The following is a 15,273-nucleotide window of genomic DNA, read 5'->3' as shown; positions in this document are numbered from 1 at the left end:
GTCCTGAGGACAGATATTCCGATCCATGGGATAGAAGAGTGACTCCAGAAACCAATGCACTCACACACACACACACACACACACACAGTCACCCAACTTGTAATAGAGGCATCACTATTTTCCATAACAAAACAAGTAATCTTTTCAATAAAGGATATTAGGTAATTTGTATATTTTGCTTGAGGGGAAAAAAGTATCTGGGTGTGAGAGTAGTTTTTAGTTACCATTATCAGGAAACCCTCACCTATATCAGGGCAATATTTTTATAAGTGATTATCTTTAATAAATCCAAATGTTATTACTTTATAAATACCCAAAAATATGAAAAGAATTTTATTTTCAAAGCATAAAATTGAAAGAATGTTAACAATATCACTGATCATAAAACCTCTAAATTGAAACCAATTCCAATAATTAAAAAGAGAATAACAGATGAATTGTGACATATTTAGAAAATGGAATTGTACACAAAAATAAAAATAAGCAATCTAGAAATACCTATGACAATATATCAAGTGAAAAAGCCCAGACACACATAAAACACATGTGTAGGATTTCTTTTATATGAAGTAACAAACATAGGTGAAAATAATTGATGCTGTTAGAAGTCAGCGTTGTAGTTACTTCGGTGTGCGGGGAGGTGTGGGGCACAGTCATAATAGAAAAGAGAATGAAGAATGCTTCTGGAGTCCTGATAATATTTTATTTATTTTGGTGGTTGTAATTTCTGTTTAATCTGGATTCTGGCTACACAGATGTGTTAATTTTTATAAAATTTATTTACGATTTATGTATTTGTTAATACATGTATTATACTTTAATAGCAAGCAAAAAACACCATAAATAAGGGGAAAATGGCTTCACATATATTTTCCTTTGCAAATTTTAAAACAATGCAATAAATGCTCAAGCATTTCTCTATTATGTCCTCACTCCTTTCAAAGGAGACAAGGCTTGCAAGAAAAACTAAAACTCCCCTCTTTCAGAAATGATGTTTTGATTACCGCTGTCCGTGTTGCCCTAGAAAAGACTTAACCAAGAGAAACTGAGGCAAAGCACCTCATGTCATTTGTGTGGGCATGTAAAGATATCCTGGATAGCTAGCGGCTATCCCATTGGCTTTGTTTGACGCATTCAAATGCTTTAAGCATAATTAACAAATTGTGCCCTTTCTCCACAGGGAGGGTCTCAAAGGACCAAAGAATCCTATAAATTCTTCTTACGGGGTTATGTTCAGAGTACATGGGGAGCACAGAGAGATTCCTCATTAGAGGTGGGTAGATGGTATCTGTTTCTCCCACTTTTACTGTCAGTCTTTAATACCCCACCTTGGGGATTGTTTAGCCAGAGCTTTAACAACCTGCTTCAATAATTGAAGTTTCCAGGCAAGTATGCTGGTGTAAATATCTTCATTATGATTTTTTACAAAAGCTAGACATTTATGTTGATGTGGTAGGTACTCTTTGAATAGTTAAAAAAAAAAGCAACTTTTGAAAAGAGAGTTACATTTAAAAAGTCTGCCTCCCAAAACTTAAGATAGTCGTGTCTTTTTTCACTTGGACCCTTAATCCAGATGTCAAATTTGATATTGTTATCTGTAGTCAATTGAGTATGTTTCAGAACTTTGAACCATAAATAATAACACACTCATAATTTTCTCCAGTTACCTCTAAATGAAAATGATTATATTAATATCTTTAAAATCCTTGCAATTGTCATTTTCAAAAATGCCACGTGTTTTCCAAATTCAGTTATCATTGAAAGCATCAGTATCATATGCAAATCACCACTTTTAGTGGGAGGTGAGGCCAAAGCAAAATATCAAATCGTGGATTTACCATCCCTCCATCCTACCAGTCTCATAGGAGTTCTCACCCTCTCCTTTAGCCTTGGAAGAGTGTTTGAAGTGTCATCCAATTGTCTTTTAAATGACAATTAAAAGACAATTGTCATTTTAGGTACACATCGGAGTACACATCTAATGGATACTGGAAACAAGATTAAAATATGCATCAATACAGATTTAAGCAGGAATGTGTCTTTTACCTAAAATTAAAATATCTTTTCCACTCCATATTTATTTAGTGGCTCTTTCTTAAACTCCCTTTATTCCAACTGAAATATTACAGAGATGTTTAAATACATGCATCTAAATGCAAATTTATTGATCTCTCATTGTGTAATTCATTTATGGCCACTTATGTTAGTGTCGAAAGCTGTATTTTGCACAGGGAGGGAGGCAGGACTGGGGAATGACGACTTCTGTGAGCTCTATATTTAGGGCAGTTTTTTAGCAAGTGCCCAATGCTAAGTTCTGCCCATTGTACCTTTTACATGTTTGGAAAGTCTTGAGAAGAAAAAGAAAACAGATTTAAAAGATCAGAATCAAGTCATCTTCAAAAATCACATAAAATAATATAAATGAATGTATTGCAATATTAAAAGAGGTTTTGTGTTTTACATACAACTCTAAAAATGATGAGAAAAATATCTTTTCTCACATATGGGTGACTGGTATTTACTAGCAGAGATTTAGAAAAGAGCACAATTTTTAAAACTCTCATTTATTCCATGAGATTTATAATACTTTAGATATCCAGTAAAAAAGAAAATGTACCTAAGTGTATTGTCTCTCTTAAGAATTAATTCAGTGTTCCTGAACAAACCATACATTTTCTGCTTTCTATCTCTACAAATATGTTTATTCTGGATTTTTCATAGGATGCAATTGTACAATAGGTACAATATATAGCTTTTATTTTTTTCACTTACCATTAGATGTTTTAACACCTATTCCATGTTGTAGCATGTATCAATCCTTTTTCCTTTTTATAGCGCATTAATGTTCTATCGTTTGCACATAATACTCGTGTTATCTATTCGCCAGTTCATTGACTTTGGGGTTGTTCCCATTTTTGACTCTTGTGAATGAGGCCGTTCTGCATAACTCTTCTCATGGTGGCTATTTTATTTTATGTTACTTGCACAAATGTTCAAAGGTTCTAATCTTTCCTAACATTTGCCAGCATTTGTAACATCTGTAATCTTTTTTCTTATAGCCATCCTCGGAGGTATAAAGTGGTGTCTCATTGTGGTTTTGATTTGCATTTTCTTAATGACTAGAAATGTTGAACATCTTTTCATGTGCTTTTGGCTATTTGTTTATCTTCTGTAAGAAATATGTAAATCTTCTGTCTAAGTCTTTCGCCTGCTTTTAAATTTGGATTGTTCAGCCAGAGGGGAGTGGGGAGGGGACAGTGGGGAGAGGAGTTTACAGGAACTACTATTATGAAGGACACATGGACAAAATCAAGGGGTAGGGTGGAGGCTGAGGAGGGAGGTGGGTTTGGCTGGGGTGGGGTGGGGGGAGGGGAGAAAATGCAGACAACTGTAATTGAATACCAAAAAAATTTTTTTAATTGCTAAAAAAATAATAAAATAAATAAATTATTTTAAAAATTAAAATAAAAAATAAATTTGGATTGTTCATTTTTGTTGTTGAGTAACAAAAGGCCTTTGATATTCTACCTACTAAGCTATTACTAGATAAATAATTTGCATTTTTTTCTTTGTGTGGGTCATCTTTTCATTCTTTGGTGCACAAATGTCTGTTTTACCATTTTTGATAAAGTCCAATTTACCTATTTTTATTTTTGTTCTTTGTGCTTTTCATGTCAGATGTAAGAAACCTGTCAAGAGCTTCACTGAGCTGAGAGAGACCGAGAATTGAGCCGCCAAGCGTTAGAGAGTAGCCAGTTAATGCCACAAGCTATAAATGAATAATTTAAGCCTTTAATCACTTGTTACAATGGTAATCTCAGTCATAACTCATGAAAGTTAATGACTATTTTTCTATTTTTTCCTGTTACAGATTCCCTGAATAGTCTGGATGGACAAACACAATCTAACAATGTTGAATGGATTCATTCTGCTGGGGGTCACGGACCTCCCAGAGCTGCAGGCTCCATTGTTTGGGCTGTTCCTCATTGTGTACATGGTCTCCATGGTGGGTAACCTGGGCTTGATCATCCTTACCAAGATAGACTCCAGGCTACAAACACCCATGTACTTCTTTCTCAGACACCTGGCTTTCAGTGATCTCAGTTGTTCGACTGCTGTAGGACCCAAAATGCTAGTAGATTTAGCTGTAAATCAGCATACAATCTCCTATAATTGGTGTGCTGTCCAACTCACTTTCTTCAGTATGTTTATCACTAGTGAAAATCTTATTCTGTCAGCAATGGCCTATGACCGCTATGTGGCCATCTGTAACCCTCTGCTCTACAGAGTCATCATGTCACAAAGATTATGTCACTTGCTGGTGGCTATACCCTACCTGTACAGTGTCTTTTTATCTTTGCTGACCACCATAAAAATTTTCATTTCATCATTTTGTGGCTATCATGTCATCAGGCATTTCTACTGTGATAGTCTGCCATTGATATCTTTGCTCTGCTCGGACACACATGAAATTAAATTGATCATTCTGCTTTTTGCAGCTTTTACTTTGACTTATTCTCTTCTGATAGTGCTTATGTCCTACATTCTGATCCTGGGTGCCATCCTCAGGATGAACTCTGCAGAGGGCAGGCACAAGGCTTTCTCCATCTGTGGCTCTCACCTGACAGTCATTGTCATCTTCTATGGTAGCCTGTTATTTATGTATGTGAGACCCAAGTCCAGTCATTCACTTGATACTGATAAAATGGCCTCTTTATTTTACACTTTGGTCATCCCCATGCTGAATCCATTGATTTACAGTTTGCGGAACAAAGAGGTGAAGAATGCCCTAAGTAGAACCTGGGGAATGTGTGCAAATATTCTATTTGAAATCCACTGTAGGATACGCTAGCAACTGATGTATCGACCAATGTATGCAATAACTGGATTGCTTTAAACTTATACTGTTATCTCCATGGCATGAGAAAGAATAGATGTATAAACCTAGAAATAAAAAAATATACATAAATTTTTTTATAAAAAATTGTATTGCATATTTTTCCATTATCATTTAGCTCCCTTATACCCACCCCCTTCCCCTACAATCACCATACTGTTGTCCTTTTTCCTTTTTGCTCCATCCCTCCACCCTCTGACCTCTCCTCCCACCCAGGCTGCTATCCTCCTCTCTCTCTGTGAGTCTGTCTCTATTTTGCTTGTTAGTTCAGTTTGTTCATTAGAGTCCACATATAAATGAAATCATACAGTCTTTGTCTTTCTCTGACTGGCTTATTTCCCCTAGCATAATATTCTCCAAGTCCATCCATGCTGCCACAAAAGGTAGAATTTTCTTCATTTTTATGGCTGAGTAGTGCTCCATTGTATAAATTACCCAGAGTTGTTGTATCCACCCATTCACTGATGGACACCACCTCTCCTGCTTCCATATCTTGGCGATTGTAAAAAACATTGCAATGAAGACAGGGGTGCTTACGTTCTTTTCAATTAGTGTTTCGGACTTCTCTGGGTATATTCCCAGAAGTGGGATTGCTGGGTCAAAAGGCAGATCCATTTTCAATTTTTGAGGTATCTCCATACTGTTTTCCAGAGTGGCTGCACCAATCTGTATTCCCATCAACAGTGTACAAGGGTTCCCGTTTCTCCACATCCTCACCAACAATTGTTATTCATTGATGCATTGATTATAGCCATTCTGACAGATGTGAGATGATACCTTGTTGTGGTTTCTCTGATGATTTAGTGATGTGGAGCATCTTTTCATAGTCTATTTGCCATCTGCATGATAAAAAATATATCACTAACAGATGGTTATTTCCTGTTCATGCTTCACATACTAACCTATATTTAATTTCAAATCAGATTGTTGCTATTCTTCATGGATAGCGAAATGCATTTCTCCTGCACTAGACAGTTATTTTTAGAAAGCCAGGGACTCTGACATCACCTTCGTAGTTGTATCTGTAGCGCCTAACATGGTGAAAGGCATTAAAAAGAATGCGTGATAGATTTTATAGAAATGGGTTCATTCAAGGTAATAAACACATATTGTCAATTGAACAACCTAAACCCCTCTCTTTATGGGGCTTAGAGAAAAAACAGAAATAGGCAGAATGAGAAATGGGCAATATATTTAAAGAAAATATTGTGAAAATGTTCAAATATGATAAAAATGTAAAACCTTCAGACTGAAGAATATTAACAAGCCCTGGATACAAACAGCACATAAACAACTATGTAAAGTCACATCATAATCAAATTTCTCACAGCTCTTGGTAAATAAAACCTAAGCAGTCAAGGAAAGACTCTGTGACAGAGGAACAAAGTGTATAGATGGTGTAACGAAACAGAAGCAGGGGTTTGGTTGCCAGTCACCACAAAAGCCAAACACGTGAGGCAGATGCTGGTGCACAAGGAAAGAGCTTTTAGTCAGGTGCTGCACGACCTGGGAGAATGGCGAACTCCTGTCTCAAAACCCATCTCCTTGGCAAGACCAAGCCAAAAGCCAGCGTCCAGACTTCCTGCTCCATTTCAAAGTACAGTCCCTTGGAGACTGAAGGCAGCTGCTAAACAGTCCCAGTCCCCACCCAGGTAGCTTAGTTTGCTCCTGGCTGGTGTTCATTTTAGGCTCCCTGCTGGAGCCTGCATGTGAGACCACCCAGCCATGAGTCATGCAGCTGCTAGGGCTGCAGAGTCACACTGTCAGGAGAGTGCAGAAATGCACCAGCGGGTACATCACCAGATGGCCCAGAGGGAGTGAGACCTGCTAAGGCCACATGGCCCATGGAGAGAACAGGTGAGGGCAACTGCAGGTCACCAGCAAAAGAGCCATGAGCCCAAGCCTCTGTTTCCCTGGGATTATATTAACTTGGGTGTGAAACAGGCCTGGTGCTTTCCCCAAATAGCCAGTCAACGTCCCAAACTTTAGCACACTTTGGGTGGGTCCACCTCCAAACCAATCCCTCCTTTTCCCAGGCTAGACTGACAGGCCTCTTTGGTCAGTACCTCCCCTTGCACCATTTTGACTTTTATGGCACCTGTGCCTGCCTTCCCCTGGTCCCACCCATAATTTGGTTGGCAGGGGAAGGGCTTTCTCTATCCCATTCTCTTGCTACCTTTTTACACTCAGGCCCTATCCATTGATGTTTCCAGCTTTTCTTAGACTCCTCAGGAAGGAGGAATATAAGAACCTCCTTCTGCTGCCTTCATGGCCAATGGGGAAGACTCCCTGGCACTTCAGGCAGACTGTTCACCAATAACAGCATGACATCAAAAGCATAATCTGTACAACAGCTTGGTAAATGGACTTTATCAACATTAAAACAACCTACCAATCACACTCTTGGGAGCTCACCCCAAGGGAATGAAATGAATGTTATATAGTCATCTTTGAGTGAATGTCCCAGGAAGTTTTATTCATCATACTTGAAAACTGGGAAGAACCCACATGCCCGTCTATGAGTGATTGGCTAAGAAAACTGAACCTTCCCTACCAAGGAATACTACTCAGCAACAATAGAGGAACAAGTGATTTATACACACAAAGGGACAAATAAATCATAAGAGAATTAGGTTGAGTGGAAAAACCCAGTCCCCAAATATTGCCAGTGGTATGCCATTATTCATCAGCATTCTTCAAATGACAAAAACAGAGTGATGGAATCAGATTAGTGATTGCCAAGGGTTAGAAACAGTGGCAGAGGAGGAGGTTATACTGTAACCCCGGTATTTTTTTTCTTTTTTTGTAATACAAGTGATGGATTTAAGCTTTGATTGCCCCAGGTCCCTGTTCTCCTCCCCTCCCTCTTCTCCTTTCCCCTCAGCTTTCCTTCCCTTCTCCACCACCATACCCAGAACTTACTGTGTGGCCCAGATATGCTGTATCATTTGCAGGTCTTGTAAATAATAAAACTGTACCTTTTCAAAGTTTCCTGGAGGTTATTGCTGAGGGCATCTTTCAATCAATCATAAAAACCACAGGGGCTGGTCCAGCTACAACTTTGACTATTAACTGGCTGAGATCAGTGCACAGCATGTGGCTGTAAAGGAGTTGCCAGAGGGAACTTTGGTTTAATGGAATATACCTCTATGGGAGTGGGTCTGCACAGAGTAACTGAAATTGTGCAATAAGCTGTAAAGAAAATGACAAGTGGTGAAAAGACAGATGATAAAATCGCACAATGAAATGAGAAGTAACAGTAGCTAATTTCTGTTCCTTAAGGCAAAAAATTACATTGCAACAGAGTGAACTGCTCAGTTTCTCTGACTTAATATTATTCAGGCCCGCATTGTTCTCATGGCCTCCAGGCTAAGAGTTCTGCCTTTGTCTTTCACATAGACATGCTAATCATTAGTGGAATCCTGCCTGAGGCTTGATTTTCCAAAAAGCCCCTCCTATTTTCCCTTCCCTTGACAAAAAAAAAAAAAAAAAAAAACCAGCCTGAAGTTGGTACTTTCTTCAGATGGATTTGAACATTAAAGCTCTCATCTTCTTAGCTGGCACCTTCTCAATCAATAAATCTTTCCTTACTCCAAACTCTGATGATTTGAGTTTTGGCCTCTTAAAAGTGTTGGGATATGGACTTTGGACCAGTAACAACATGACAAGCCAATCAAAGAAGCACTATATTATTTTAATTCCCTACACGTTTTCAAATAGTAGGACAGTATTTACACATTTCTACAGTGTCACTCATTTGAGGAGACCGTTGTGTAAATGAGGAGTGTTCATGGGCCTGCTTAGGATACAGTATCACAGTCAGGAGTCCTGTCTAGTACAAAAGGAAGGTTAAGAGTGAAACATGGCAGGAAGGAAGGGAGGGAGGGAGGGAGGGAGGAAGAAGGAGAGGAAGGAAAAGAAGGTGAATACCAATTGTCCATAACAATTAAAAGACAACTTCCAGGCTTTTAATTGTGCTATTAAATACTGCAGGGACAATCAACAGATTGCTTGTCATCTCCTCAGGGACAGTCTCAAAAGGCAAAAAACATCCATAAATGGTCCTCACTGAGCCACGTAAGAAACACATGAGGGAGTCAAGAGAGAGATTTCATCACAGGTAAAAAGATAGAACATTTCATGTGGTGTCCTATGTTACCAATATTCACAATGTTTCAGTGACATATGCAAAGTGTCACTTTAATTCAATGACAAATTCTAGCAGAATGTTTCCATTTCTGATGTGGTTCTTTTGCTGTCTACTACCCCATAATGCCTGATCAGGAATAGAACCCCTTTCCTTATCTTAACATATTAATGTTTTTGAGTGTTTTCACATGGGTTGATGGACTAAATGTTCAGAAGGATCTTTGAAATATCATGATGCTGTTGCTTATATTTGTTTTATATGAATAATTATATTTGAAATGCAGGCCAAAACTGAGTGCAAATCAAGCATAACTAAATATGAACTTTTAAAAATTGGCAAAATTACAAAGCTGCAGGTATTCAATCTATCATGTTGATATCTTTCAAACTTTTAGTTATTTAGTGGTTCTAGGCTCTTTTTTGTGACACTCTTGATATAAAATAATATTTAATAATTGATTAGTCAAATAAATGCATAAATCGGATTCTTTCCACATCATATGGAGATATGAAAGACATTATGTGGATATTAGAAGACTTTTAAGTACCCAGTATTATGATAATTCAGCATGGTTTTAAATTTCGGGTTGAATCTGACAGAAAGCAGATATAATTATCTCAAAGAGTATAGCTTTTAAAAAATAGTAAGTCAATATGCAACAAAGATGTTAAACTACGAAAGAACAATTTGGTGTGAGAAAAAAAGATACACACACTTTCATCTTTCCTTACCACATAGAAAAACTGAAACTTAACAAGTAGGATTTTTCTCAGCCTTCGGTATTTACAAAATGAAACAAAAACACACAAAACAAGATTTATACTGCTTCTTATTAAATTCACTGAAGATATTTTTCTAAAATTACTACCTTTTAATGCACATGTCCACATTTCTGATATGAGAAAAGCGAAGCAGGGTAGACTCTCAGGAGGTCACATGGTTATGAGCAATACTTTAGGTGATTTAAATGCAAATTTCATGTGATGACTTTTATATTTAATGTTATGAAGTTTTTTTCCTTTTTAGACTACTTGAGGACTGCTGTCACTGCAGTTTTTATGTAACCAGTATTATTTCTATATTTTTAAGGAAGCATTCATGCTCACAATGTTTTAAATCTAATAATTACCTTAATCTGCCATTCACCACTTACTCTGGTATATATTTTTATTGTTGTTCAGTTACAGTTGTCCCCATTTTTCTCCCTTTACTTTCCCCTGCCCTACCCACCCCCACCTCCAACCTTCAATCCTCCCCTCCCTGTTGTCTTTGTCCATGGGTTCTTTATACATTCTTAATCTGTGTGTTATTAAGGGTATTCAGATACATTTTTATTTGATTTTATAAAATGTTTATCTGTGTTTTGTATTATGTCAGACTTTGAAGGCATACTTGAGGCCTTAAGGTGTAGAAGAATTTAAAGTAATACTCAAGAATCCGTGGATCTTTCATCTTTAGTATATTTTATTTCTCCTCTGCAGTGTTGTGTAACAGAGTGACTTAAAGCTATTATATTCAATGCACACACTTTTAAACGTACATCAAAGAGTACAGTATCTCTTTATCTAAAGGGAGTTTTTATAAATTTTCATTATAAACAATGCCAATACTTAATTGCAGTTTTGTTGGGAGGGATCAATGAAAATTAAATGATCCAAAGTATTGGTTTTACATGTGAGAGTATTGAAAAAGTTAAATATTTGCCCAAATTTTTGTGTTTACCATAAACGGAGATATAACTGACATTATATATATATACGCATATATGTATAAGACATTTCAGTTGTCACACACACAATATTTCTCCATATAAAGGCAAATAATTCTCGCTGCAATTTGTTATAGTTTTTTTATTTATACAGTGTCTAATTTCTGTCAATTGTATTAGGGTTTCAGCCTGTATCACCTGTAGGCATAAGGAATTTTGCAGGATTATGTGTTCAAGTAGTGGGTTCCATATATTTTTGGAATTTGTGGTTTAAAATTGTCACTATCATTATTATTGAATTGTACAATATAATTTATTATAGACTTGGCATATGTATTAAGTCATTATTACATGTAATTTACAACTGCCACTATATGATTGCAATTTTATAAGTGACTAAAGAAAACGCTAAAGAATAGCACAACAATAATTTATACAACACCCAAATTTTTAGTGTAGTTTTAACTCTTTTTATATTTTCTTTATATATCTATATATATGTCTATATCTATATGTATTTCTATCTATGTACTGTATGCCCATCTCTATCTATGTATCTTTCTGTGTTTCTATGTATCTGTTTATCCATCTTCCTATTAATCATCTATTTCTTTCTATCATCTATCTATCTATCATCTATCTTTATAATATATTTAGCTTACCATTCTGGTTTCCCAGCCTTGGCACTGTTGATATTTTGGGCTAAAAATTGGGTATTACAGAATGTTTAGAAGCATAACTGACTCTAACACTACGTGCCAGTTGCACCCTACCTCCGAGTTGTGACAACCGAAATGTCTTCTAGATATTGGTCAGTGTTGTTGCTCAGTAAAATCACCTCCAGTTGAGAACACCTGACTATCTGTTTCTAGCTCTATTTATGAATATTATTTTTGTGGGGCAGGCCTATTTTCATATATTCTGAATTAGAAAATTTGGATTTATCTTATTTATACTAGCTTTGCACGCTAAATATTTGCCAGGTATAAAATGTGAAATCTATTAACTATGCTGATGTCTTTTTCCAGAATAACTTTCCTGAAAACACTGCATGGAAACACAAAATTTAACAGTGTTTAGTGAATTCATTCTCACGGGGATCACAGACCGCCCTGAGCTGCAGGCTCCCTTGTTTGGGCTCTTCTTCCTTATCTACGTCATCTCAGTGGTGGGCAACTTGGGCATGATCATCCTCACCAAGGTGGACTCGGGGCTCCAGACACCCATGTACTTCTTTCTCAGACACCTGGCTCTCACTGATCTTGGTTATTCAACAACTGTAGGACCCAAAATGTTAGTAAATTTTGTTGCGGATCAAAATACAATCTCCTATTGTTTCTGTGCTATCCAACTGGCTTTCTTTCTTGTGTTCATTGTTAGTGAAATTTTTATTCTATCCGCCATGTCCTACGACCGCTACGTGGCCATCTGTAACCCTCTGCTCTACCCAGTCATCATGTCACAAAGGACATGTCAGCTGCTGGTGGCTGTTCCCTATCTCTACAGCACATTTGTTGCTCTTCTAGTCACCACAAAGATTTTTAATTTATCTTTCTGTGGCTACAATGTTGTCCGACATTTCTACTGTGACAGTCTCCCCTTGTTATCTTTACTCTGCTCCAATACGCATGAAATTGAAATGATTATTCTGATTTTAGCAGGTTTTGATTTGATTTCATCCCTTCTGATAGTTCTTGTGTCTTACTTCCTCATTCTGGTATCCATTCTCAGGATGAACTCCGCTGAGGGTCGGCACAAGGCTTTTTCTACCTGTGGATCCCACCTGACTGTGGTCATTGTATTCTATGGGACTTTGATATTTATGTATGTGCAACCCGAGTCCAGTCATTCCTTTGACAGTGATAAAGTGGCTTCCCTATTTTATACCCTTGTGATCCCCATGTTGAATCCCTTGATCTACAGCTTGAGGAACAAAGATGTCAAATGTGCACTACAAAGGGTGTGGACAAAGCTATGCAACACTTTTTCGTAAGGTTTGCATACAATATGATTCCTATAAACTAGGACCTAGATTAAGGACTTTAAATTTTGCTGTATGTACCTCCTAAAGAGATAGCAAGCACAACTGAGTTTGACATATATTTATCAATTTTCTTACAGATGCTAGGCATGTCTAATTCCTGTAAATAGATTAATGAACAAAATAGTAAAAAAAAAATTCTTTCTTCAGGGGAAAGATAAATTATATACTTAAATTACATAAGTGTTATAATGTAGCAGAACGTGTTAGGTGAATATAGAAAAAACTGTCAAGGATTCTGATGTTTCTTCATCCATCAGAATAAAATCCCAGCATGGGTATGTGTGAGTGTGAGTGTGAGTGTGAGTGTGTGTGCCCTTTCTTCCTTTTGTCTCAGCTTTCATGCCCTTCTCCGGTATGTTTCAGAACTGTACTTACTGATGGTTGTGTCTGTGATATCTGATGATTTGACGTTCTCAGTCATATTACTCTGCTCAAGTACCCCTTCCAAACATTGGGATCCCACTTTTTCCAAGTCTGAGTCTATTAACTGAATATACTTCTAATTCAGCCGTCCATAGGCTCTGACTGGCACCTAGTTTTGTCTTAATTGGTCTATTTTGTTGATATCAGAGAATTTAAAGTAAGAGAAATTTCTGAGGCCACATAGAAATCCCTAGTACTGTTTTCCCCTCAACTAGTTGTTGCTTAATTACTGGCTATTCCGTTTTTGAGATTGTAGTATTTCCTTATCTCTTTGAAAAAAGTAATTATCCATGTTTAAAAGCTATTTTTGGTAACCTTGGGTAAGGGAACTATCCTATGAACATTAATTGTGCTGTTCCCCTTTTCTTAAGTTGATATTTCCAAATTTTTTAAATTATATTTTGTTGGTTGTGCTATTACAGTTGTCCTGATTTTCCCCCTTTGCCCCCTCCACCCAGCAACCCCCAGTCCCTCCGGCAATCCCCCCACCATTTTTCATGTCCATGGATGATGAGCATAAGTTCTTTGACTGCTCCATTTCCCTGTACTTTACACCCCCGTGTCTATTCTGTAAGTACTTATTTGTGCTTTTTCATCCCCTCATCTCTTCAACCATTCTCTCCCTCCCCCCTCTCATCTGGCAACTTTCTGGTAACTAACTTACCTTCCTTCCTTCTTCCCTTCCTTTCTTTTTTTCTTTCTTTCTTATCTTTATATTTCTTTATCTTTAACCTTTGGCTCTTTAATAATGATGTGTCTTGGCGTGGGCCTCTGTGCATTCATCTTGGTTGGGACTCTCTGAGATTCCTGGGCTTGCATGTATATTTCCTTCACCAAATTAGGGAAGTTTTCTTTCACTGTTTTTTCAGATAGATTTTCAATTTCTTGCTCTTTCTCTTCTCTTTCTGGCCCCCTTATGAAGCAAATGTTGGACCTGTTAAACTTGTCCCAGAGGCTAATTATATATACTATTCTCGTTTTTTTTTGGATTATTTTTTCTTCTTGTCCTTTATGGTTGTTTTTTGCTTTCTTATGACTCAAATCATTTATTTGATTCTTGGCTTCATCCATTCTACTGTTGTTTCCCTGTAAATAGTTCTTTATTTCAATTAATGTGTCCTTTGTTTCTGACTGGGTCTTTTTTATGTTGCTGAGGTCCTCACTAATTTCTTTGAGCACCCTTATCACCAGTGTTTTGAACTCTGCATCTGATGGGCTTATCTCCATTTCATTTAGCTCTTTTTCTGGGGTTTTGATATGTTCTTTCATTTGGGCCATGTTTCTTTGTGTCCTCATTTTGGCAGGCTCCCTGTGTTTGCTTCTATGTATTAAGTAGAGCTGTTTTGACTCCATGTCTCGGTAGTGTGGCCTAATGTAGTAGGTGTCCTGTAGGGTCCAGTGCACAGCCTCCCCTATCACCCAAACTGGGTACTTGAGATGCACCCACTGTGCGGGCTGCATATACCCTCTTCTTGTTGAGTCTTAGTTCTATATTTCCTGATTTTGATCACTATTGATTAAGCACTGTGTTTTAACTGGCTTTTATTGTTTAACTGCATTGATTGATTATTGTGGGAAGCAAAGAAAAATAATCCTGCTGTTTGCACGATGGCATATTTCTAATGTAAGTGCAGTCTAATACATACCAAGGGTGTGGTCATTTTGCCTTTTGTGCATAGTAGCTCCATGTCACTCTCCAAGTTTTCCCATATGCTTACTTTTAATATGCTATTTTTCTTTTGTGTATTTTTATTTTTCTTAATATTTCTGGGATTTTATTAAAGTTATTTGTCTACAATATTTGCTTTGCTCACTATCCTGCAATAACATTCAATGTTCAGCCAAAGCACACTTAAAATACTTCACTGGAATAAAATTTTAAAAGTGCATCATACAAATCAACCAAGATGTACTTCAATAGGTGGAGGGGCAAATAAACTATAGTACATCCAGACAATGATATTTTATTGAGCACTAAAAAGAAATGAGCTATCAAGCAATAAAAAATGTGGTAAAATCTGAAATGTATATTACTAAGTGAAAAAGCTAAT

At 37.0% G+C, this 15,273-nt stretch overlaps 2 protein-coding genes across 2 annotated transcripts; both read left to right on the top strand.

Annotated features, from left to right (window-relative positions):
• Positions 1-3,889: 3,889 nt before the first annotated feature.
• Positions 3,890-4,911, top strand: LOC112319928 (olfactory receptor 8K3-like). Its single transcript, XM_024577321.3, has one exon. It carries the CDS (start codon positions 3,890-3,892, stop codon positions 4,850-4,852), a length of 963 nt encoding a protein of 320 aa, XP_024433089.3. The 3' UTR covers positions 4,853-4,911.
• A 4,082-nt stretch (positions 4,912-8,993) lies between these two features.
• On the top strand, positions 8,994-13,486 carry LOC112319918 (olfactory receptor 8K3). Its single transcript, XM_024577311.4, has 2 exons — positions 8,994-9,017; positions 11,784-13,486. The coding sequence occupies exon 2, from the start codon at positions 11,807-11,809 to the stop codon at positions 12,746-12,748; it is 942 nt and encodes a 313-aa protein (XP_024433079.2). The 5' UTR covers positions 8,994-9,017; positions 11,784-11,806; the 3' UTR covers positions 12,749-13,486.
• Positions 13,487-15,273: the final 1,787 nt, after the last annotated feature.

Source organism: Desmodus rotundus, chromosome 5 (assembly GCF_022682495.2).
Source record: "Desmodus rotundus isolate HL8 chromosome 5, HLdesRot8A.1, whole genome shotgun sequence".
NCBI classification, from domain to species: domain Eukaryota; kingdom Metazoa; phylum Chordata; class Mammalia; order Chiroptera; family Phyllostomidae; genus Desmodus; species Desmodus rotundus.
This window is presented reverse-complemented; position numbering and strand designations above follow the sequence as displayed.